At 41.1% G+C, this 26,028-nt stretch overlaps 1 protein-coding gene across 5 annotated transcripts in view; it reads right to left on the reverse strand.

The window, feature by feature from the left end:
- The window catches only part of FGFR2 (fibroblast growth factor receptor 2), a 134,922-nt gene that overhangs the window by 67,072 nt on the left and 41,822 nt on the right, over positions 1–26,028 (reverse strand). For 4 of the 5 annotated variants that reach the window (XM_089683232.1, XM_089683230.1, XM_089683231.1 and 1 more), the window contains exons 2-5: positions 19,812–20,024; positions 6,563–6,829; positions 6,039–6,119; positions 4,081–4,250 (exon numbers count right to left, since the gene is read on the reverse strand). In XM_089683232.1, the coding sequence (XP_089539358.1) occupies positions 4,081–4,250; positions 6,039–6,119; positions 6,563–6,829; positions 19,812–19,956 (663 nt within the window). In that variant the 5' untranslated portion in view covers positions 19,957–20,024. The remainder of the gene's footprint in view (positions 1–4,080; positions 4,251–6,038; positions 6,120–6,562; positions 6,830–19,811; positions 20,025–26,028) is intronic. The other variant, XM_089683233.1, reaches the window with a different exon arrangement.

A 26,028-nucleotide genomic window follows, 5' to 3' on the forward strand; every position in this document is an offset into this window, starting at 1 on the left:
TCATCTATGGGTTATCTATGGACAGTCATACAAGGGCTAGTTTGTTAGGCCAATGCAGTGGCATATCCTCCATGGGTGCAATGTGTGCTGGGCACATTAGTTCCTCCTTATGTGTGTCTGCTGCAGCACTCCACATTTTCTTGTTCTCAAGCCAGGGGCCCAATTTCATTTGAGTCAATGAGTTTGATTTCAGCATCACTTGTGATCAAATGAGGACTGAGCTGTGTAAGCATTTGGGAGTGATAACAAGTAATTTGTATCACAAAAATACCAGTAGTTATTAAACTGAAACAGATGACAGCCAGGCAAACAGCATTTTTACGACAGACCAGTAATGGCCAGCCTCCCTATTTCTCGAAGTACAGGATTTTTTTTTTTTTTATATACACAGCAATGCTTGACAGTTTATTACATACTTTGTACTTTCGTCTCACACCTTCATTACAAGGGAAGTAAAAATAAAAAAATCCATATAGCTAGATTTTTTTTTTTTCCCTTCAAAATACTAGGGTGCTGCAGGGTGAAAAAAAAAAAAATCTGGTCACTGTCAAAAATAGGTCTTTCTTTGCCTGATCAAATAACTATATTACGGACTTGCCATTTCTCAGTGTTATTTGTTTCGGCCTGATCAGCTCGCATTTTAAACGTTACTAGGAACAGCCCCCAGTCATGGGAATCTATGCAACTTTAGAGATTTGAAGCCACTGAAACATCCTGACTACCAAAACAAGAAGACATTTAAATTCTTTAACGCTTCCTGGGCATTTAAACAGCACGTCAGTAGGAAGTGCCACTCATGGTATTGTGACTACAGCATTGATTGTACCTCCAAAACGTATTCATCTAGAGTGATAGAATGAAACAACATAAAAAAAAAATATCACGCAACATATTTTACGTCTAACTACTCCACTGTAGTAATATTATGGCAGGACAAGGTTACGATACACCCAAACACACACATCATATCTCCAGCTTCTACTGCTATTACGAGTTATTGCACATGTTAATAACTGTTTTGGTCCGATAACAAGCCTGCACCTGGTGCCTTTTATTATCCCCACACAACAAAGCTTTATTCAGGTATCTCAATATCATGGAAAATATATTAACAGAACAGCAATTCACCTCTAAATTGCCCTTTAATTTGCCTGACACCATCTTAGATTAGCAGCGGTTAACAATTTTATTACATTGCCATGTGTATTTGAAAAACAAACCCCTTACATCTGCATATCTGAAACTCAGCAGCTGCATCTAAGGGTATGTCTGTAAATTGCTCTTCAAACAAGGAGTAATTGGGGTAAAAGGTCAGTGGACTAGTAACTGCTATGACCCATTTGCCGAACAAGCTTCCCAATGTATTCCCTGTAGTAAAGGTATGCTGTAATGTGTGTGCTACACATAAGCACTTCCAACCCTTCAGTTGCCTCAGCTTAGAGATCACACTCATAAGTGGTTTATTTGTCTGCATGTTGATGTAGAGAGGGAAGTGCATTTATTATTATTTTTTTTTTTAACTGTGATGAACCTTTGAGTCAGTATACTGAATATACTGTCTGCCCGTACTTCCCATACGGGCAGGAAATCACTGAATTTCAGGAAGAAATCGCTGAACTATGAAAGCACCCACCATTCATTAAGAATTACAAGCAGTCGGACAAAGATAATTGTAGTTCACTCATTCACAGAACTCTGAATGAATGACATGGCCTTGTGAGCGGAGCTCTGCACGGCTGCACCATTTTTAAACTGTGACATAGGGAGGGAGGATCAGGGGAGAGATGGCAGGAGCCAAAACATGTGAAAAGTTCTACCCCAAATACGAGTGGAACATGTAACATGTTCCAAAAGTGAACTTAGCCTTTAAAAGGAGGTCAAAATGTTAACTGAAATGGCACCCAGCACCATATACTGCCCTGAATTTTGAGAAACGTTTTTAGTATGATACAAGTATTAACTTACCTGCAAGAAAACACATGCAGTCAGCATTGCTTTGTGGAAAAAGGGATTCACAGGCAAGGACTTTGCTGCTACTAAGATTGCATCTAAATCAACCATTTATAGGATCATCAAGAACTTCAAGGAGAGAGGTTCAATTGTTGGTAAGAAAGCTTCAAGGTGCCCAAGAATGTCCAGCAAGTAACAGGTCAATCTCCTAAAGTTGATTCTGCTGCAGGATCGGGGCATCACCAGTGCAGGGCTTGCTCAGATATGGCAGCAGGCAAGTGTGAGTGCATCTGCACACACAGTGAGGCAAAGACTTTTGGAGGATGGCCTGGTGTTAAGAAGGGCAGCAAAGAAGCCACTTCTCTCCAGCAAAAACATCAGGGACAGACTGATATTCTGCAAAAGGTACAGGAATTGGACTGCTGAGGACTGGGGTGAAGTCATTTTCTCTAATGAATCCCCTTTACTGATTGTTTGGGGCATCCAGAAGAAACCTTGTCCGAAGAAGTAAAGGTGAGCGCTACTATCAGTCCTGTGGCATGCCAACAGTAAAGCATCCTGAGACCATTCATGTGTGGGGTTTCATCTCCGCCAAAGGAGTGGGCCGTAGAACACAGCCATGAATATAGAATGGTACAAAAACATCCTTCAAGAGGAACTTCTCCCAACCAACCAAGAACAGTTTGACAGAGCACCTTGCCATAAGGCAAAGATAAACTAAGTGGCTTGGGGAACAAAACATCGACAATTTGGGTCCATGGCCAGGAAACTTCCCAGACCTTAATCCCACATAGAACTTATGATCAATCCTCAAGAGGCGAGTGAACAAAAAAAGAAAACCCCACAAATTCTGACAACTTCCAAGCATTGATTGTGCAAGAATTGGCTGCTATCAGTCAGGATGTGGCCCAGAAGTTGATTGACAGCATGCCAGAGCGAATTGCAGAGGTCTTGAAAAAGAAGGGTCAACACTGCAATATTGCCTCTTTGCATAAACTTAAAGTGGTTCTAAAGGCTCATGGTTTTTTACCTTCATGCATTCTATGCATGAAGGTAAAAAAAAAAAAAAAACCTTCTCTGTGCGGCATTCCCCCCCCCCCAATACGAACCTAAGCCCCCTCTCGATCCACTGATGTGCACTGGACTCCCTCTTCTCATGGACTGAGACAGAAGCGGGAGCCATTGGCTCCCACTACTGACAAACACAGCCAGTGTGCCAATGAGAAGAGAGAGGGGGAAGGGCAGAGTCACGGCTCCATGTGTGAATGAACACACGGAGCAGCAAATGCCCCCATAGCAAGCTGCTTGCTGTGGGGGCACCCGAGTGGAGGGAGGGGCCCGAAGCCCCGGCGGGGGACCCGAGAAGAGGAGGATCTGGGCTGCTCTGTGCAAAACCACTGTACATAGCAAGTAAGTATAGACATGTTTGTTATTATTTCTTTAAAACAAAATCAGCCTTTAAAATCACTTTAATGTAATAAAAGCCTTTGACACATATGAAATGTTTGTCATTATATTTCAGTATACAAAAGTAACATCTGACAAAAAGATCTAAAAGCATGAAGCAGCAGACCTGGTGAAAAGTAATATTTGTGTCATTCTCAAAACTTTTGGCCAGGGGTGTCCATACCCATCCCTCTGCTCCATTCAGCTACCAAGGAAAATAAGCAATGTGTAAGTTCTAAGCCCCAGCTTGGAATTTACACAAGAATAAGGACATGCTTTCTACTTCACAAGAAAAGAAGGGGACCAAGTCACACGTTCCTCCATTCCTATAAGTACTGGATGAGTTTTTTATTCCCAGCAGCTCAACAGAGCTGTAGGGGAGAGAAGGAAAAGCAATTATGTGATGACAGGGAAGAGGACATTAAAGAAAACATTTTTTTAAGGTAAACTGAACTATAGGAACTTAAAAGGTTCTCCAGATGAAATGGGAATTAGCAATCTAGTGTTTAAAACTCAGAATACGGGCAGTGCTCTATTCTTTCCAATATGTTCAGTAACACAGCTTATCAATTTGAGGTCATTAGAAAATTAAAGAACTAACACATGGAGGTCTTAAGTTCAGGAAGAGTTGAGCGCTTCGGAGATAGAATTCAAAGGGTACAGCTATTGATGTGTTTTGCTTACCTTATACCCGCCAATCCGATGCTCTTGCTTGAACTCCTTGTTGTTCTTCAACCACCTCATGGTAGGGGTGGGGTTTCCACCAGCTGGACAACGTAATTTTACTGTATTAGCAGCTGGGACAGCGTGAAGTCTCTTCTCCATCTTCTCTGGGTTTGTCCAGTAAGGAGCTCCTGAAAAAGAGAATGTTTTAAACAGAAATAGAGACTTAGCCAGGCTTCCTATTGTCAATCATAAATCACAATTTTTATTGGATCAATATACTGCCAAACGATTTGTATATTCATGTCAGCAGAAATGTAGAGAAAGACAGTAAATACTATCATATATGCTATGGCTTGCATGGGAAGCTAAAGTCATATCAATCATACTATTGATATACTCTCTATACATTTCGAGTTAAAATACGATGATTCTAATCCTTCCTTCTCAGATCTGGAGAATTTTTTTTTTTTTTTTAAATAGAGAGGGCAGGGTTGTGTGGTGGAACTAGTAACTTTTTTGGTGCTGGAAACAGCTTCCTCTCTCCTTGCCTAGGTGAGGATGATATTATGCATGACATAACCCTGGGATGCAAGTCACACACTCCAGTAGGCTTAAACACAGTCCCATAATGTTGGCAATTGCATGCATGTGCACCAGCACTTTAACAGGACGGTCAGCCGAGTGATCAGGAAATGACACCTGGCTCCCAAATCCAAGATGGCAATGCTGAAAAAGAAGAGTTTGCATGCAGAGAAGAGCGCTGGACTTCATGAGTTGCCAAGTATGTGTTTTTAAAAGTCAGCAGCTACAGTACTTTTAGCCGGGTGAAGTACCTCTAAGTCTTTATTCTCATTAAGCAATATTTTATTGTACTCATTATCAGGAATGTCATTGCTCTTTGTTGGCTGGCCTCAGATATAAATTTTCATCCAGCAACCCTCTCCACACAAGTGAAGCTTGCATTTATATTCAAATGTTCATATCCTGCATTCAATGAATGTTATTTATAACATAAACAAAGTCCCCTAAGATCTTTTGTAAGGCCATTCAGATCAGACTTGATATGACAGCATTTTCTAGTATACCCAATGGGTCTCTGGAATGTAGACAACCCCAATATCTGCTAATAGCTTAATTTACTTAACTACTGATATGTTGCAATGCAGGCATCTTTGTCATCATTACATTATACACACTGGAAGCCATGTTCAAATGTGAAGTTGCAGATTAAAAAAGTGCATGTTACCCTAAATGTTTTTTTCCTATGTGTGTTCACATATGTATATTTTATAAATTTTAGTTTGTCATGCCTGTGGCATCACCAGCAAGGCTCCCATCATCCATCCACTACACATCTGCACAAGAGGCTGGTCAGTAGCTCTGAATAAAGGAATTTGTCCTCGAAATGTGTTAGCCATTTGACCGCACTGCCAGTTGGAACACCTTGCTTGCCGTTGTGGCCATCTTCATTATGCAAATGCTTTTTAGATACATGCCTTGTCTGTGAGTATGTTTTTGTCTTTTATACCTTTCAATAAACCTTGGATAATGCACTAGGTGTGTGCGCCACCTGTTTATTCTCTATACAGCATGCCTGTATTGGGTAGTTTTTTCAGCCACAACACCCCCTGACCAATCACGGCCTGCCTCTGGCACACACCCCCTCCCCATCACCTGTTCCCGCCTCAAGCACAGCCTACATTTTGCCTCAGGCTGAACAGATTATGGAATACAGGCACAATGCGAGTCTGCACAGTGTCCTGTAACCCAATCCTCCACTACCATGAAGAAGGGATGGTCACATGACTTTTCAACATTTTTTTAACATTGCAAAGAAAAGAAAAAAAAAAAGAAGAAAGATATGTTCATAAAGCAGCTACAGTGGCTAAATAGCTATAACTGTGTTAGAAAGTATCTATAACATAGTACCATTGAAATTAAAAATTCCACCCTGGAGTCACAAGTGATCCACTTACTTATATTGTTGTTATCATTGATAACATTTTCAGAGACATCATTGTCACTGTCATCTTCATCATCTCCAGAAGAACTCGCCTCTGAAAAAAAATAAACACAAGGCAATAAATGTCTATAATCACAGAAACCATAGTAAGTTAAATCAGGTAAGCACCATTTGAATGTAAAAAAAAACAATTAAACAAATCTAAAAACATTTACCCATCAGAGAGAAAACTGAGCAGTCAAGATATTAACTTTTATATCATGAAAACATTTATATGTTTTCCAAACGACAGGGCTTCCAGAGAGAATTCTGGGATATCCTATCAGGCATTGGTGTTTGCCAGAACAAATTCTTAATAGCTTATTAATCTTTACTCAACTCCTGGAATAAATAGAAGCCAGAGGGCTCATTTTTATGCCTCCTGGCAACTCTCTAAAGACAAATTGCTGGATACAGCCCATTGTTTGCAACACAATGATGATGACACATGGTGCATTATGGTCTGATAGGTTACACTTCCATTCTCCAGTCACTCACCTGTGACATTCACAAGGAAGAAATGAGTATTGCTCTGGGCGCCTTTATGAGCTAAGCAGGCATACAGCCCTGAATCCCTGAGGAGAGTCTCGTTTATCAGCAAGTAGTTCATGACAATCACCGTCCTATTGCTGGATTCTAATTTCACCCCATCCTTAGTCCAAGTCACCAGGGAAGCATCGTTGTACGGACAGCGCAGATCAAGAGGCTTGCCGGGAGTAATCGTTAAAACGTCTGGCTGAGAGATTTGGTATTTGGTTGGAGGTTCTGCGTGGAAGGATAGAGGGGAAGCGGCAGGACAAAAAAGGAAAGACACCAAATGTCAGTAAAGCACCCATAGCAAATCCACTCTCAGCAAGCAGTAAAGACCTGACTTGCTGATATACAAGCAATGCAGAAATATTAGTGAGGTTAAACACATCATGCAATACAGTGGAAGCAACACCAAGAGCTTAGGTTAGGATACAATCCTTCTAACCAGTCAATATGTTCTTAGTTTCTCTGCCCAGCCTTCTTTCACTTTCTTCGAACGTTGGTCTGAAGATGCCCATGCGTAGGCAGTTTGCCTGTTTAGACTTTATCCAATGTTCACTAACAATATCAGTCTGTGGTTAAGCTATTGAATGATGGCTTCTGCAGCACCTACCACTTGACCACTTTTATTGCCATATATGCCTGGAATATGGTAACAATTGTATACGTGGGGTAGCACAGTGGATAAGTGGTTAGCACTTCTACCTAGCAGCACTAGGGTCGTAGGTTCAAATCCCAACCACAGCACTATCTGCACTGACTTTACACATTCTCCCTGTGTCTTCTTGGGTTTCCTTCTACACTCCGAAGACCTGCTGGTAGACTAATTAGCTCCTGTCTAAATTGGTGCTAGTATGAATGTGAGTTAGGAACTTTAGATTGTGAGCTCCTTGAGGGCAGGGATTGATGTGAATGTACAATATATATGTTAAGTGCTGCATAAACTGATGGCACTATATAAGTACTTGCAATAAATGAAATAAATAAATAGGTCTGAATACAGCACCTATAGCAAGAGGGAACTCTACAATGATCTCAGTATGTGGCACAGTGACCATTCAAGTGTTGCTAAACCCACAACAGTAAAAGCAGTCAGTATATGCAGTAAAGCATGCATGTTATACTCACTGTGAAACCTAAGGGGGTTAAGCCTTCACATAAAAAGGATAAAAAGGATGTTTGATCCTGTCTTCTCTGATCCTCTCCTTCCTCTACTGACCCCAATCCATCTGCTGATAGAACAGTGCCCTGGGGGCAAGCTGCACATGCTCAGTATGCTGTGTATTGCCAGAGTTTTTTTTCTCTTGGGAGAGTGCATGTGATCAGCAAAGGGCCAATCAGTACTGTTCAGAGGTTCAGGGGTTAATTAGTCTTATAGGACCAATCAGTGGAGAATGAAAACTCATCCTACAAGCTTTAACCAGTGCTCTGCTGGACACTGATAGAAGTCACAAGACTGCTCTAATTGCTGATGAGAAAAAAGTATTTAGCAGTTTATATTCACTAAGACAAATGCATGTCCATGTTCTGTGTACTGTGGGAGACCAGATATAGTGAATGCAGAGTCCTGGGTTTAGTATCACTTTTATATGACTATTCAAAAGCACTACATCTATGGATCACTATGGCAAAGCAAAACATTTTAGCCCCTTCTAAATGACAAGATGCTGAAAGCAGCAATGAGTAGTAACCCATGGGAACCAAATATCACAATTTAACCATTAATTAAAAGGTGGGGGAAAAAAGAAAAACATGACAAATGGTGTAGACAATACCCACAGTTTTATCATCCCAGAATATAATGAGTGACCCCAAATTGGCTGAAATTTGCAACAACTCCAGTTTTGTTACCATTTTTTTTCTATTCTATGCATTAATTGTCACAGATAGGTCTGGCTTTCTGGGAAAACTTCTGCCACCCAAGCAATAACTCTTTTTGGCAAAAACAGCATAAACTCTCCATGTCAGATTTAGTGTAATGCTAAAAAAAAACCCTAGTTTGTAGCGTGGGTAACCAATAGCTTCTTTTGTCATTATCAACAAACGCTCTGAACATGTAAAGACCAGCATTACATCACCGCAGTTATCAGTTCTGCTGCTCCTGCCTCCTGCTAAGCATGTTAGTTAAAAGGACCATCTGGCTTGGTTATATGGGCAATGTAATGAGAACCTGGGATGTATCATCTTTGGGTTCCAAATTAAATTGACTGCAGGAATGACAAGCTTTCATGAGCGTGCCTTTGCTACAGCTATACAATGCTGCATATTTGTGAGCTGAAATTGTTTTCTCTTACAGCTCTCGCTTTCACATTAACCCCTTGCAGCCATGAAATACAGGCTTTCATTTTTTTTTTTTAATTATCTCCAGTCAACACAATAGAAGCTCCATATATTGTGGAATTCAGTAGCAGAGAACTGTGTTCCCAATTTGCATGCATGCCCATAGAAGGAGACAAAGACAAGTGTGAGGCTTGCACCTTCTAACACAAGTGAAACAGGAGAGGGTATATATAAAATAAAGTTTTATAGGGTGACAAACCATCCGTGACCCACCATGATTCTTCCTCAAACAGAATGAAAAAAAAAAATAATCCAAAGAGCAGAAAGTATGTATAGAATGCGTGGCTTACGTTTTTCCAGGATGAAGGGACGTTTACATTTACAAGTGCAATTTTCTCATACTTAACATTTTACTGTGCTAAGGCACCAAGTCCTCCCTTTAAAAAGATCCTGTAAAATGTTGTTCCAGTAAAAAGTGACTGTCCTAACATCAAAATCTGAAACTAGACTGTGAATAATTTTCATGGTCTGAGGCACCAGAGAAGTTTAAAATGAGTTTCAAATAACTAACCAGCCGGTTGAACTGCCCTATGTTTTTTTTAATTGTATTTAAAAGGTTATTTAGAAAGGCAAAAATGTGCAAAGTGTTACAACCCATTACCAATCAGGTATGTTTTTGCTGTGTACTAAAATATGATTAGTTGGTGTCTGAGCTGTGCCACCAATGAAGCCAATTGAAGTGGCTGTCCCAAGCGTCACTCATGTTGGTTGGCAGCACTGAGCCCAACCAACCAAATTTGGCTACCTTGGGCTGCATCCGCCCCTGGCACAGTCCTGATTGGTGCATTATTACAGCTCTTTCCACTGCTTTACTGAACAAGCCTGATTCATTATGGTCTGTGTTTTTTATGCAGCCAGTTCAAAAGAACACAACTCTATGCCATATACCATAGCAATAAAACGTCTGCCTGATGACATAAAGATATGGTTGAAGGAAACCTGAACCATTATATGGAGGCTGTTATTGCTGACCCCTACTTCTGAAAAGAGTAGAGGCCTGGCTGTGGGTTTTCCAACTGGCTGGAATTTTAACAACCTGGCCAGTAAAAATTATACTTTTTTCCAGTTCTATTATTGGGAAAAGGATCACTAAGCAGGTACAGTATTTCTTTGCTACAGAAAAAAAAATGCAACCTCACCTGTCATGTTGATCCTTGGGTTTTAACACTTTCTACTAGATATACATGGATTAGCAAAGCAGATTGTCAGTTAACATTACACTCTGACTTCTTATCTGCATCCTTGTTCCCGGGCAGTTACTTAAAAGCCCTGAAGCCAGAGACAGCCAAGAAACTAGTATTTCCAGAACGAAGCCAGCAATGGCAACATACTTTTTTCTGTTAGCACAGGTTCCCCTTTAAGATCATCACAGCCCACACTATCTTTTAGGAGCTAAGCGAAGAATCAAGGTAGCATCCGAAGACAAGGAAAATACCTGTACACGCTGTACTTGGTCATGGTTGGCCTGCTCTGAATGCATAGTGAGAAGCCAACTATACAATATGACAATGTTTACATAAGGGTGTTTACACAGGGCTCGGTGCTGCGTCCCCCACTTACAAGTTCAGGCACAAGCGCTACACAACCTCAACAAGCCAGCAGCATTTCACATTCACTATCAACACCTTTTTTTTATCTAGCCACCACTGATACAGATATCAGAAGCCATTTTGGAGCTTATTTATTACAGGTACTTATATAGTGCCATCAATTTATGCAGCGCTTTACATATATATTGTATATTCACATCAGTCCCTAACCCTCAAGGGGTGTACAATCTAAGGTCCTTAACTCACATTCATACATACACATACTAGGGCCAGTTTAGACAGGATCCAATTAACCTACCAGCGTGTCTTTGGAGTGTGGGAGGAAACCGGAGTGTGGGAGGAAACCGGAGTACCCGGAGGAAACCCACGCAGGCACAGGGAGAACATGCAAACTCCAGGCAGGTGGTGTTGGGTTGGAATTCGAACCCACGACCCTAGTACTGTCAGGCGGAAGTGCTAACCATTTAGCCACTTTGCTGCCCGCTTATGCATTAAAAAGGTTTCAATATACAGTGTGTGTGTGTATATTATATATATATATATATATATATATATATACACACGTACATACATATATACATACATACACACACACACACACACACACACACACGAATACACTGTATATGTCAGTCTTCGAATGCAGCACTTGGCTACACTGGGTCTGTTGAAGTAGTACCATAGGCTAAAACACTCCCCCGTCCTTCCCCAGTTCAGATAGCAAGATAAAAGCGGGTCACATTTCAAAACTCGCTTTAAGCTGGCCTTAGATGGTTCTAATCATATGGGCAGACTGACTGTACCCAAGTCGATCCATCTATTGACTTGGGTACAACCAGCATGTTGGATTTCTAGCATGCGATTATTGCCAGCGACCATAGCCACTAGCAATAATCACTGTGTTCTCCCAGTAGGGACAGTTCCCCCGCCCGGCCCTCCCAGTGTGGTCAAGCTGAGAGATGAGATCTAGGTTCAAAGGGGCAGCACAAACACTTTTACCTGATGGATAATGCCACGTGACAGATCTGCTTGCACTGAATGGGTGGAATAAGATTAAAAAAAAGTTTGAAGTATATAAAAAAAATATAAAATAAAATATAAAACAAAATAGCTCCCAGTACGCTTGATATTTTCTTGTTTATGCTTTAAATCGCCCATTAAATTGAAAGCTTTTACAAGTAGATGTACTACACTAGTGTGGTCGCTAAGCCAAAGCAATTACTAAATGATTGGACATTTAACTATGGGTAGTAAGCATAATTTGGGAAGAGAAGGCCGATACGAGAAGCTTGGGGAAAAGAACACATTTGTTTTGGCATTCTGGTACATAAGCAGATTGAGTCCACATTCAATAACTCATTTTTTATTATATTTTTGTTCATGATTTTGACACTAGGTCATTTTACAACTAAGGTGTCTGCATGGCAGCTGTTCTTGGAGGACAGCACCAGAAAAAACTCTGTTTGCCAGCACCTCCCTGCTATTTATATTCTGTACACAATAGTCAATTTTATAAGTGTTGGAAAAGGGACAATTACTACGGATATCTTAAGAACTCTTCAAAATAACAGGTTATTTAACATTTAGATTCCAGAAAGAGCATGCCAATGCACATTATGGCTTTCTTACAACTGTGGAGTCACAAATCCCTGTTCATTTGGCTCACAAAGCATGCTGGGAAATGTTGCCTACATGAGTGTAAAAGATGGACTGAAATGTGCCTTTCATTAAGTGCATCAAAAGCCAAATTTTTCCTCAAGTTGAGTAATAATGAGCACCAAATTAGGAAGCGCAGACCCCTCTAAAATACATAAGCTGTGCATGGTCAGTCCTATGCAGTAAACAAACATAGAATTCAAACTGTCTGATCTGTAGAAGTGACTCCACTGATTCATAGGGAAGGTAAATACAAAGAAAGGAACGCCAGGACTCTTAGACCTTCTGGCTTTTATTTTCTCATTTCCTTGAAGGCTTCCATACTCTTCTACATACATCACTAATAACTTTCAGGCCAACATATTTCCACTTGAGAGGTTTCATAGGAAAGCATAAGTGCTCTACACACGCCTGAAGGTGAGGAGACTAAAACAATTACATGTCAAAAGGAACAGAAGTTGGATATGTTCAGACTACTTCTGCTACAACTACTGAAACCTCTAATAAACCTCCAGTGGACATCACTTCCTAACCTTACATCATAATGTAGAAGACAGTGTGAGGTATGAGCTGGACTCTGAACATCTACAACGAACACAGGGCTGTTTCTAAGATAAGGTTCTAAAATTTGTAGTCACCTGTTGTCCAATATCAACAAGGCACAAACTACATTTAAAATAAACCTGTACTAGCCCCAAGTTCTATGAACGGTCATCTAGATTTTTCCATGCCGACCTACAAGTGCTTATCTGCAGAGTTTGTTTTCTTCCACAGCGCTCTGAAACCAATAATCAGGGGGAGTTGTATTGAAAAGACCTTTAAGCTATTCCTTCCAATCCTCTCTGCCTTGCTGTTGCCAAGTAAAGGTGATGGTTGCCCTCAATGTCCAAAAGCAAGGCACCAGAGGTGGGTGGGGGAAGTTAAAGTGGCAACTTCCTAGTAGGAGCTGGCACCTGCAATAGGCATTTCTGGGAGCATTGAGATTATGGTCCTTATGGTCACATCATCAGTTTTGAGTCCTATAGTGCCGTAAAGGCTGGCAGAAGAAACCACAACACATGAGAAGACTTTGCTGGAACCTGTACTGCTAGAAGATATTAAGAGTTTGGACTTGCAACACATGGGTGAGAAAAGTGTTCACCGTGTTAAAAGAAGGAACCAAGCTTTGCTTTTTTTAAAGCAAAAAAAGTTGCTTTAATAATTAAGAAACCTTTAGATTGCAAATACAACAACTATACTACTCATACGGAAATGTTTACACATTAATGTTAGCAAATACTAAACCTTCTTGTATCAGCTGTCTAGGCTTCCTTATCCTTCAAATCTAATCTAACATATGAAGTCACAAATAGCTATAGAGCTGTAAGCTGGCAGTTTGTGTTCTTCAATAATTGCAAGCGTGTATTGCACCATTGGTATCCACTTGCCCTCCAGAGGATTTACCCCCTTTCCTGACCAGGCCATTTTTCGTGTTTTCGTATTTTAACTGACAATTGCGCGGTTGTGCAATGCTGCACCCAAATGAAATTTACATCCTTTTTTTCCCCACAAATAGAGCTTTCTTTTGGTGGTATTTGATAGCCCCTGTGTTTATTTTTTGCGCTATAAACAAAAAACAAAACCACAATTTTGAAAAGAAAATATATATTTTTTGACTTTTTGCTATTAAACATGTCCAGTAAAATAATTTCAAAAATCTAATTTTGTCATCAATTTAGGCCAAAATGTATTCTGCTACATGTCTTTGCTAAAACAAAATCCCAATATATGTAAATTAATTGGTTTACGTGAAAGTTCTAGTGTTTACAAAATGGCGGTATATATTCTGGAATTTTTTTTTCTACTAGTAATGGCGGCGATCAGCGACTTGTAGCGGGACTGCAGTGGGCATTCTGGACACTGGGGGGAACTGACTTGGTGCACTGACATCCCCAATACAGTGATCTGTGCTAATAAAAAGCACTGACGCTGTACTAATGGCACCGGGCAGGAAGGGGTTAACATCTGGGGTGATCAAAGGGTTAACCGTGTGCTGTTTCACATTATATGCTGTGTGCGCGCGCTTCACTGTAAGCACACTGCTTTGTATGGCTCTGCTATGCAGAGCCATACAAAGCAGTGTGCAGGAGCTGACAGGGGAGAGATCTGTGTTGTTTATACACAGGTCTATCCTCCTGTCGACTATACTTGGTGATCACAGGATGCCAGAGAGAAATCACCGGCCAGGACCCGGTGATTAACAGCCGAGGCCGCGAGAAGGCGGCGCGCGCCCCCTACTCGGAAGTGCAAAATCACGTATATATACATGTGATTTTGCGCACCCCTGCCGCCCTGTAGCAGTATTTCTGCTATAGGGCGGAGGGGAAGCGGGTATACTGTATTTTTATGGCTAATGACAGTTTAAAAGACTGAATCAAACAGGTATGCAAAGCTCAAGCCTTCTGTGTTCTCACTCTGCAATAACAGTGCAGACAGGCTGAACATAAACTATGCAATGTTTACACTGGTCTGGGCCCGCAACCAAAACTCTCAAAACACACAAAAAAAAAAAGACAGGACTATGAAGATATATTAGAAAAGTTGCTTGGTATTCATGGATATACAAAAAGTGTTTACGTATTTTAACAATATAACTATGATACAATGTTATATTGAACATTTGATGCAGTGGGAGGACTTGATTGTTCAATCTGTGCAGTGCTGGAGGGAGAATTTGTCAGCTTCAGGTGTGGTGCTCCTCTCAACAGACATTACAGACAGGCTGAACTGCATTGCTCCCATACCTTTCTAAGTTTCACATCTCAGAGAGGCTGTCAGCCTGGAATCTACAGTGCATAGATAGCCGTACACTCTGATGTATCTCATTTCTAAGTGTCCCCTGCAGGACATTCAACATAAAGGGCTTACAAAGGCTACCCCTGGGCAAGGGAAGAACCTGGACCTGAAATTCTCAAAGGAGGCCAACTTAAAGGGCAAGAAGATGAGTGATCAACCTTTCTCACCAGAAATGTGAAGGTGTAGCTTGGCTGTGCATAGCTCAGTACTTTTCTATAAACTGCGTGATGGAAAAGTATGCATAAAATGCAGACGCTACACATTGTCAATCTTTTCTAAAACAACTATGACATCATTTTCAAACCAACCCATGCAACATTACAGTGAACATGTGGTCTGTGCAGGTTTAGGTACATAGGCGCTGGCTGGGAATGTCCTGTGTATCCCCATGTATTCTGTGTATCCTTTGGTATCTGAACTTTAAAGTAGCTGTAAAGGCTCAAGGTTTTTTACCTTCAAGCATTCTATGCATGAAGGTAAAAAACCTTCACTGTGCAGAAGCCCCCCTAATACTCACCTGTGCCATTGCCTTCCGCTGCTGTCAATCACAGCCAATGAGGAGAGAGAGGGTGGGGTCGAGTCGTGGCTCAGCGTGTGAATGGACACACACAGTAGCGGGTGCCCTCATAGCAAGCTACTTGCTGTGGGGGCACCCGACAGGAGGGAGGGGCCAGGATAGCCTGAGGGGGACCCGAGAAGAGGTTTTGCACAGAGCTGCTCTGTGCAAAACCACTGCACACAGCAGGTAAGTATAAGTATAACATGTTTGTTGTTTTTAGAAAACAAAATTTAAGCCTTTAGAATGACTTTACGATGTTAGGGGAAGAAGGAGTATCCACTTTAACATAAACCTGGCAAATCCAAAACAGAGCATTTAATGGAAAAAATATGCATAAAAGTTATTCAGTGAAAACTATGAGTCAGAACTGTCAGCTGATCCATAGATATCTCCATAAATTTAAAGTGGTTGTAAGGGCAGGTTTTCCACCGTAATGCATTCTCTGCATTAGGGTAAAAAACCTTCTGTGTTCAGCTCCCCCTAGTCTCCCACTAAATACTTACCTGAGCCCAATCCCAATCCAGCGTTGTGCCGAAGAGCGGCAGCTCTTCCTTCTATTGGCATGCTGTAAATAGCAGCCTGTAAGGAGAGAGTGGGGGGGGGGGGCAGGGCTGATCAGCACTGTATGTGTCAATGGACACACAGAGACCATCCTGGATCAAGCCTGCACAAGAGCCTCAATAGCAAGCGGCATGCTATAGAGGCAATAAGAAGCCGGGGGGGGGGGGGGTAGGTCGCATTTCCAGAAGATCCAGCAACATTAGGACTACTGTGTGCAAAACTGTTGCACAGATCAAGTAAGTATGACCTGTTTGTTATTTAAAAACAAAATTTACCTTTACCATTACTTTTTTCAATTTCAGTGCTTTTACACTTTGAGTGACAATTGTGCGGTCATGCAACACTGTACCTATATGAATTGTTTAGCATTTTTTGAGACAGATAAAACTTTATTTTGGTGGTATTTATTCACCACTGGGATTTTGATTTTTATTGCTATAAAAATAAAGTCCAAACATTTTGAAAAAAAAAAGTTTGTTTTTTTTTTTATAAACTTTTCCAAATAATCTTTCTTCATAAATCTTGGCCAAAATGTAGTCATCTTTTTTATAAAAAACAAAACAAAATTAGTTTATAACCAAAAATTATAATTTTTAAAAAAATGTGCTTTACATTTTTATTTATGTTTTTTTTTTGTTTTCTTTTAACATACTGTCACCCTAGCAGTACAGTGTCACATAGTGACAATGTACTACTTGTGGGGGGGTGATAAAGATTTTTTTCTTTTTTTACACCGATTGCTTTTTACACCCATACAGGCTGTAAAAGCAATCATTTATCCTTCTCTGGCTGCATTCTTGCGGCCATTGAGAAATACTGTGAGAGCCGTGATTGGTCACAGTTTGTCACATGGTACAAGGCTGTTGTGAATAGCTTTGTACCATGTGACCTCTGTGATCATTCACAGCTTTCACACGTAGTAAGCAATGATGTCAGGAAGTGACATCTTGTTTACTACTGTTCCTGTGATCACTGATTGCCCAGGGAGCGCGCACAGGCAGTGAATGAGGAGGCCGTTTATAAATGGCCACCCGCTCCTGCACTGCTCCCGTCCGGCCGTTTATGCACATAGACTGGACGGGAAGTGGTTAACAAAGAAAACTCAAACACAGATTGCCAAGTTCCACTGCTAAACAAAACACAAAAGCATAAATTTGGCATACAAGTTTATTGCAGAAATTGTGGACATATGTACAAGTTCTTGCCTAAATTTGGAGCCTTGGATGTGAATGTAATGTGATAGAATATTGCAATAGAACAGGCATTAAATGTTCCTAACTGAATACATTATAGCCACGTCAGTGGGTATGAAAGAAGATAAAAGCGCTCATACACTATCTGGGGACTTTAAACAGGCTAACAACTAAAAACTGAAGTTTAAAGCATATGACAATAATATGGTAGAGATTATGGTTTAAAAAAAAAGAAAGCCATTGGTGTGGGGTGGTCTGGTCTCATGTCAATCTCACCACATCACAAATCCCAAAAAACTGTATCGGTATGCCTTATTTGGCTGGTGATGGAGTTAGCACCTTTGCGCGCACAGCGCACCCTCCTTTCAGTGACCCTTTTCTATGCTCATAAGGCTATCTTGCTCCATTGGAAAAAAACCTGAAGCTCTCACTATCTCCTATTGGAAGTCCCTGATTAACAAGATGTTACCACTATATCAGGTGACCTACTTGAGCAGAGGTTCCCCCAAAAACTTTGATAAGGTTTGGCATTTGTTTGGCACTACCAACACCACCATCAATCCCGCCCCGCAAGCCAAAGTCCTTGGCGTCATTCTGGACTCAAACCTCTCCTTCCAACCTCATGTCAAATCCCTTACAAATACATGCAGGCTCCACCTTCGCAACATCGCCAAAATACGTACCTTCCTTACCCCAGACACCACTAAACTACTCGTACACTCCGATTATCTCACGCCTCGACTACTGCAACTCCCTGCTCACCGGCCTACCCCAGCGCAGGCTCTCCCCGCTTCAGACCATCCTGAACTCAGCGGCTAGACTCATCCACCTTACCAACCGCTCCACCTCTGCCACCCCCCTCTGCCTATCCCTCCACTGGCTCCCTATTGCCCAACGCATCAAATTCAAACTACTCACTCTGACCTACAAAGCCATTCACAACACTGCCCCTAACTACCTCACCAACCTGATTCCCAGGTATCGCCCCACCTGTACCCTTCGCTCTTCACAGGACCTCCTTCTATCTTGCCCCCTGGTCTCCTCCTCCCACGCACGTCTGCAAGACTTCTCCAGGTCCTCCCCCATCCTCTGGAAATCACTACCCCAATCCATCAGACTGTCACCTTCCCTCCTCACCTTCAGGCGCTCCCTGAAAACCCACCTCTTCAGGGAAGCCTACCCCACCCTCACCTAACTGCCGTTCTCCTTCATTCCTCCTACCACTCCATCCCCCACAGCCACTTCCTCCTGTACCACTACCCCCTCCCTCCTAGATTGTAAGCTCGAAAGAGTAGGGCCCTCTAACCCCTCGTGAGCTGTTTGTAGTTGCTGTACTGTTTCATGTATTGTTCCCCCCTCTATTGTACAGCGCTGAGCAAACCCTTTGGCGCTATATAAACTCGATGTAATGTAATGTAATAATTTGTTGGGTTTCTGCTTTCTCTACTCCAACATGAAATCTATAGGGAGGATTAAAGATGTTTGCCTGCTACTATATCTGGTCCTCGATATATGATGGAGAGTGGATCATATACATTGATTGTCTAATATTACCTTGCTTGTGGTTCCCAGGGTATGTTACATGTGAAGTCATTACTTTGTAATGTTAGGGCACCTAGACTTTGGCTCTTTTACTAAAGGCATTGCACTGTTGTTAGGGAAGGGAGGTGAGGATATTTGTGTTCCTACTGGCTAAGCCAGTTTAATGTACTTTTTGTGTCTCTGTATTATACTTGTTAAACTTAATAAAAAGAATAAAAAAACAAATGAATCAAAATTGTCATTCTATAGTGACCAAGCAGTGACTCCAGTCTTCTTTCACGTGCATGCATTTGGGATACAGGGAGTCGGTATTTATGACTTGTTTTGCCATCAGCTAAGCAAATCACAGAAGCCACCTTCCTTTATGCTTCTTGCTTTTTACACCAAATGCAAAATGTAGTAAGCCAATTTCATTAAAAGTAGATAGGGATACTGAGAAAAAAAAAATACCACCAATTTGATTTTAAGAAAAAGAAATTAACATTTTTTGCCAGTTATAGTCATGGATAGCTGCAGACTAAAATTAATTTGGCCAAACACGTACACTTGCACTATATCAGCATGCATGTCTAAAAAGGTTGCCTGATGGCTGGATTGCAAATATTAAGCTATTGTGTGTACATCCATGGTCATTATTTTAAGAGTAAGGCTGGCCATACACTATACAATTTCCTGGCCAATTTCCTTTAGATTTACCTTTCACTATGTAGTGCAAGGGCTTGCCTAACTGGATACAGAAAGTGTTGTTTAGGTTTGACCTCCTATTATATGGTTTTTGGAAAATCTAAAGTAAAATTCTCAAGAAAATTGTATACTGTGTGGTCATCCTAAGACTTCCAATGCAAATTTTGCTAAATCAATCAAGCACAGCCACCAATTTGTAGCTAAAATTACAGGATTGAGAATTGTAACAATACATTATGGAGATGAGGAAATTTAGTTTGAACACAATATTCTGAATAATTAGGTTTCCCTCTTACCTTCTGGTTCTACAGTGGTTTCCTCTACTCGACTGTAAGATGGACGGGCAATTGCCAAACTGACCGAGAACAAGCAAAGAAGAAGCATGCTGTCAGTGAACCCGCCCCATGCTTTTCGTGAGTGCCGCACCATGAACGACCCCATCCGGCTGGCTGTGAGCAAGCATGGGATGAACGTACCACTATGTGGTTCCCAATTCTGCGTGGGAGATCCTGCAACAGATCAATAAAAGGGTAAATATCAATCTATACATTTTTTGGGGGTCATAAAACTAATACCGATAACACCAATAATATACAAAAAGCAATAACCCAAAGTAATAAACTTCTAGTTTTGTGGGGGTAGATGAGTGGAATATTCCAATCCCATTCAGTCATCATTTTAGGCTGCTGCAAAAAGTGCTTGTTGAAGGTGAGCTTGTTTACATACAAAAAATTGCTTGTTGAAGGTGAGCTTGTTTACATACAAAAAATTGCTTGTTGAAGGTGAGCTTGTTTACATACAGTACATCACATCAGCATATATTCTGCAGCATTTCACAATGGAGATGTATTGACTTTAGAAAATAAATTTTGATTAAGCTCGTTTCCAACAACTCAATTCATCGCTTTTGAAACAATGGAAAATATAGCAGGGTGATATCACTAGTTCACATATAGATTCCCAGTGACCACAGACATCACTGTGGCAATAGTTCCCGTCAAACTGAGGCTGGTTTCCACTCACAAAATGATTGCCATTGGCTCTTTGTAGATAACTGCTACTTTAAAAAGATAAAATGTTTACACAAAAAACACATTTTAAGCTGTGCATTTGCTTGCAGCTCAGAATCAAAGATTAAAAGCCCACCAGGAATACCATCTGCTTGTATTTCCTCCCACAGCACAAAAAACATACCGGTAGGTTAAAAAACCAAAACATAAATGGTCCTAGTGTGTTTGTGTGTATCTGTAGGACTGTGGTAGGGACATTAAACTATAAAGTTTTCTGGGGTAGGTACTGATGTGGCTGGTTCTATGTACTCTACAAGGTTCAGAGAAATGTGTTGGCACTATAGAGTTTAATAAAAACAAATATGTGTTAAAATTAACAACTATGCTTTTCGTTATAGCCATATCTGCTTTAGTCGTTACACTGAAGTCCATCTGCGATATTAGTTTCCCAGTGAAAAACATATTAAAAACTGTAATTCAGCCCCTTATTCTCGATTTCCATAAAATGTGAAATTATTCATTCCATTTAATCCAGTTTTATTAGGATGGCAGGAGGCAAATCTGCACAGCAAGCAAACATAGTAACCACACGAAGAACTACTTATTGCCACAGTTCAGTGATAAAAATTCCTCCTCTATAAAACTATGGACCTACGCTTTTAATATGGAGATGTGGTGGGAAGGTTAAGTGTGATTGGCTTTACTAAATATGTGCTGAAGAACCGAAAAACTTGAGAGCAGGCTCGGGATGAAAAGGCATCCAATCTCCAGACAGATGTCTTACGGTTGATGCAGGAAAGAGATGGGTGTATAGCATCCATAACCAAGGACAGTTACTGTGTAAATGTTCACAGGGGACTCGTAAAGAAGCAGCACAGAAAAAGAAGATAGAGAGATATATACACAAACCATTCACACAAAAGGAAGTTTTCATAATCCTGTAGGTAGTACGGTAGTCTTAACTTTGGTAATTACAAACTAAAATGAACTTTTCCTTGTCTACCAAGTTCTCTAAATAAAAGGAAGGGAAAACTAGGGGTTCAGCTACAATATGGTAATGCCAATTAAAAAGTGAAGACATGGTTTCCCATCATTCCAATGAAATAAAATTGTGCTTGGTTAGAAGTAACACACCTTTTCATATTAAATACCTGTAAAACAATTTAGAGAAGTGCTACCCACACTTGGAGGGGTTGTCTGCAATAATGTTTATGGCAGTAGTGGTGGACCTCAAGACTGGAGATGCATGGAGTACCTATTTCAGCCTTTTTCAACCAGGGTGCCTTGCAAAAGTGCCTAAAAATTGACCAAAAATTGAATACAAGCCAGCAGGTGGATCAACCTTTTCTTTTAGTTACACAAAGCCACAGGTTTTCATTGTGCAACATTACGACCTTCTAGCTACTGGCATTCTAACAACCAATGAAATGCACAGCATCCTTGTTTGCCCTTCCCCTGCCCCTCTCCATCAGCGCTGGGGTCAAATTAGCTGAGTGATTGGGAAAAATTGAGGAAGAAGAGAACCACTGGAATACTATTCAGAAACAGTGTGCAAAAGTGTATTTCATTTGGAAGAAAAAAAACGCTTCTAACGTTGGATGCCCTACGTGTGTGGATGTTGATGCATTATGTAAAACTATTAGAATAGTTTTTTTACATTTTAGAATTGATGGCCTTGAGATTGTCCATAAAAAAAAAAAAAAAAAAAGAAGGTTGAGAAACCCTGACCTATACAAATGAAGGCTAAATAATCTGATAACGATAACTCTAGCGCCATCCAATCCACCAGATCACAATGCACCCCTTTTGCCACATAAAGATTTTATTACGTGCATTGGCTTGCCCTGTCTCAACATCTCAACAGAAAAGATGAAGAAAATTATCCACAGTAAAGTGTATTACTGCACCATAAAACGTATAAAAAAGTGCAATTTCACTTTAAGTATACACCCTGGAGAAATTTCACATATGTCAGTCAACTCAATAACACAGAGTCATTGATAAATATTAATGTAGTTCTGCTCCTTCGTTAAAAAGCCAAAGAAAACACACATCTATGCAACAGCTCCCAAGGCTCCACATGCTGAACATTGATTTGTTTAAGCACATTGGCTGCCCAACAATTTGGATTAGTATAACCCTGCTGAAGAGGAGTTACATGTGTGCAAAGCAACTAAGCTAGTTATTCATTATACTCTTTCAGAAGACAACACTTCATCACAAGCTCATCAATAAATAATTACTAAACTGAATTACAAATCAATTCTTTAGCAGGCCTAAAAAGAGACACACACACACATCCCCTCATCAAAAAAAACTCTACTCTCTTGGCCTCCGAGACTCTGCTCTCTCCTGGTTCTCCTCCTACCTATCGCAGCGTTACTTATAACTCTGGATCCTCCTCTTCACTCCCTCTTTCTGTAGGGGTTCCTCAAGGTTCCGTCCTTGGGCCCCTACTCTTCTCCATCTACACCTCCTCCCTTGGTCACTTGATAAATTCCCATGGCTATAATAAGTACCATCTCTATGCTGATGGCACACAAATCTATCTTTCTACCCCTCACCTCACCCCTTCAGTCTCCTCTCGCATTACTAACCTACTAAGTGACATATCGGCATGGATGTCACTCCACTTCCTCAAACTCAATGTTTCCAAAACTGAGCTCTTAGTATTCCCTCCAGCCCGTGCCCCGTCCCCGAACTTCTCCATCAAAATCAATAACACAATCATCAGTCCCTCCCCTCATGCCAGGGTACTAGGTGTAACCCTAGACCCCCATCTGTCCTTTCAGTCCCAAATCCAATCACTGTCCAAATCTTGTAGACTTCACCTCCACAACATCTCCAAGATACGGCCGTTCTTAACCTTGGAAACTACTAAGCAACTTTTTCACTCCCTTGTTATATCCCGCCTTGACTATTGTAACTCCCTCCTCATTGGCCTACCTAATTGCAGGCTATCCCCTCTTCAGTCTATCATGAATGCTGCTGCCAGACTCATCCACCTCTCTCTGCCAATCCCTCCACTGGCTTCCCATTGCCCAACGGATAAAATTCAAAACATTAACAATAACATATAAAGCCATTTATAATTCTGCCCTGAATTACATCAGCAATCTTGTCTCCAAATATCACCCAAACCGTACTCTCCGCTCCTCACAAGACCTCCTGCTCTCTAGCTCCCTTGTTTCCTCCTCCCATGCTCATCTCCAGGACTTCTCAAGAGCTTCCCCCATCCTTTGGAACTCTCTACCCCAATTTATCAGACTATCGCCTACTCTGCTCACTTTTAGGCAATCTCTGAACACCAGTCCATCCCCCACAGTTATTACCTTTTGTACCACTAGCCCCTCCCTCCTAGATTGTAAGCTCCAAGGAGCAGGGCCCTCCTATCCCTCTTGAATTGAACTGTATTGTTGCTGTATTGCCTCCCTTTATATTGTAAAGCGCTGAGCAAACTGTTGGCGCTATATAAATCCTGTATTATAATAATATTATATTAACCACTATAAACCTGGCCAATTATGACTACACAACAAACAAAGCAAGGGTTACCTTTAGTGAAACTGCATTTCAAAACTATAGGCAGATGTAGAGATACAAGGAGCTTAAAATATCTGCAAATCTTAAAAGTGGAGTTCCAGACATTTTTGTGTTTATTAAAAGTCAGCAGCTACAGTTTTTTTAGCTGTTGACTTTTAATAAACACACATTTACCGGTCCAGCAATGTACTCACTCGCGCAGTACCTTCTCTCCTTCTGTCCTCCACAGTGCCGGCATCTCTACTGCGGGCACCTGGATATGACAGCTTGCGGCTTCACAGCCTGGTGCCCACTGTGCATGCGTGAGTCGCGCTGCACTTCCCGACTGGTCCAGCAGTCTCATGCGACCTGTGAAAGTTCCTAGGAGACTGCGGGAGCAAGGAGGGGGATGAACTTTGCCACAGCAAACTGAGCCAGAAGTGGGAGTGGATACCTGTCAAAACCAGGTACCCACTCCTGCCTCCCCCCAAAAGGTGCCAATATGGCAGTGGAGGTGGGAAGGAAGCAAATAAGCGGAACTTCCACTTTTGAGTGGAACTCTGCATTAACCTTCCCTGTAAACGATAAGCTTGGAACTAGCCTTTCCCATCTTCTCAACCTACAAAGTTTGACTTTCCTTGATCTGCAAAAAAACAAAACTATACACGTCACCTAATCTTGCCTTTATCAACATAGGTGCCTTCTGGGTTCTTCAGGGGTGCCTTGGCAAAATGCCTAAAAATTGGCCAAATATTGTCAACAAGCTAGCGGGTGGTTCAAGCTTGCCTTTTTGTTACAAAAGGCCACAGGGTTTTATTGTGCAACATTACAACCTTGGGCACGGCACGGGCTGACATCCTGACAGCTTGTTGTTGTTTGCCCCTCTCCTGCCCTCCTCCATTAGCACTGGGGTCACATTAGCTGAGTGAGGGAGAGGAACGCTGGAATACTAGTCAGTACCAGTGTGCAAAAGGTGTAATAGCTTTGTAAGAATAAACCACCTCTAATATTGGGTGTCTTACATGATGCTGCAATGGGTAGAAACTATTAGTTCAGTATTTTTCTTTTTTAATGGGGTGCCTTAAGACTGTACAAAAATGTAAATGGTGCCGCAACTGAACAATGGTTGAGAAACACTGGTCTAATCTACAGATTATTCTGACTTGTTCAATAACAATAACCAGTGCTTAAAGTGGAGCTCCACCCAAAAGGCGAAGTACTGCTTTAAGGCCTCCTCCCCTGCTCTTCGTCTCCTGGTGAAGAATTGGCACTTTTGGAATGGGGGGGGGGGGGAGCAGAAGTTCTCCTTCCACCTTTTTGCAACTAAAAAAGAATGCAACTCAATGTTTACTCACAGTGCTTAACAAAAGTGCCCTAAATCCTTTACTAAGGGTTTTATTTATAAAACAAAATTCTGTGTAAATGTCTCAAGCATTCACATACCCATACTTTGCCTAATATGCCTATTTACTGTAATGGTCAGCTAAATCTGGTGGGCATAATGCTGTATTTTCCTGAAACATATCAATCAGGAAAATATCCCATTATAGCCACTAGATGGAGCTGATGGAATTACATGGAGTTTGAATGTTCTCCCTGTGCTTGCATGGGTTTCCTCCAGGTACTTTGATTTCCTCCCACACCCAAAGACATTCTGGTAGGTTTATTGGCTCCTGCCTAAATTGGCCCTCGTACAATATGTGTACATATGAACATGAGTTAGGGACCGTTGTAGGCTCCTTATGAGCAGGGAATGATATAAATGTACAATACATATGTAAAGCAATGCATTAATTTACTGAGCTATATCAGTACATGTAAGAAGTAAAATAACAAGAAATATTTGTGACATTCACCTAGCAATTTGAACAGATTCCCTCGTGTTTTTTTTTTTTTTTTTAAATCATCATGTTAATGTTTCCAATGTTCACATTTGCGACAGGTTTATTCTAAAAGCATTACCAGAAATGTCAACATCGGG

This window comes from Staurois parvus, unplaced genomic scaffold (assembly GCF_062004578.1).
Source record: "Staurois parvus isolate SC_StPar_1 unplaced genomic scaffold, SC_StPar_1.0 ptg000303l, whole genome shotgun sequence".
Lineage (NCBI taxonomy): Eukaryota > Metazoa > Chordata > Amphibia > Anura > Ranidae > Staurois > Staurois parvus.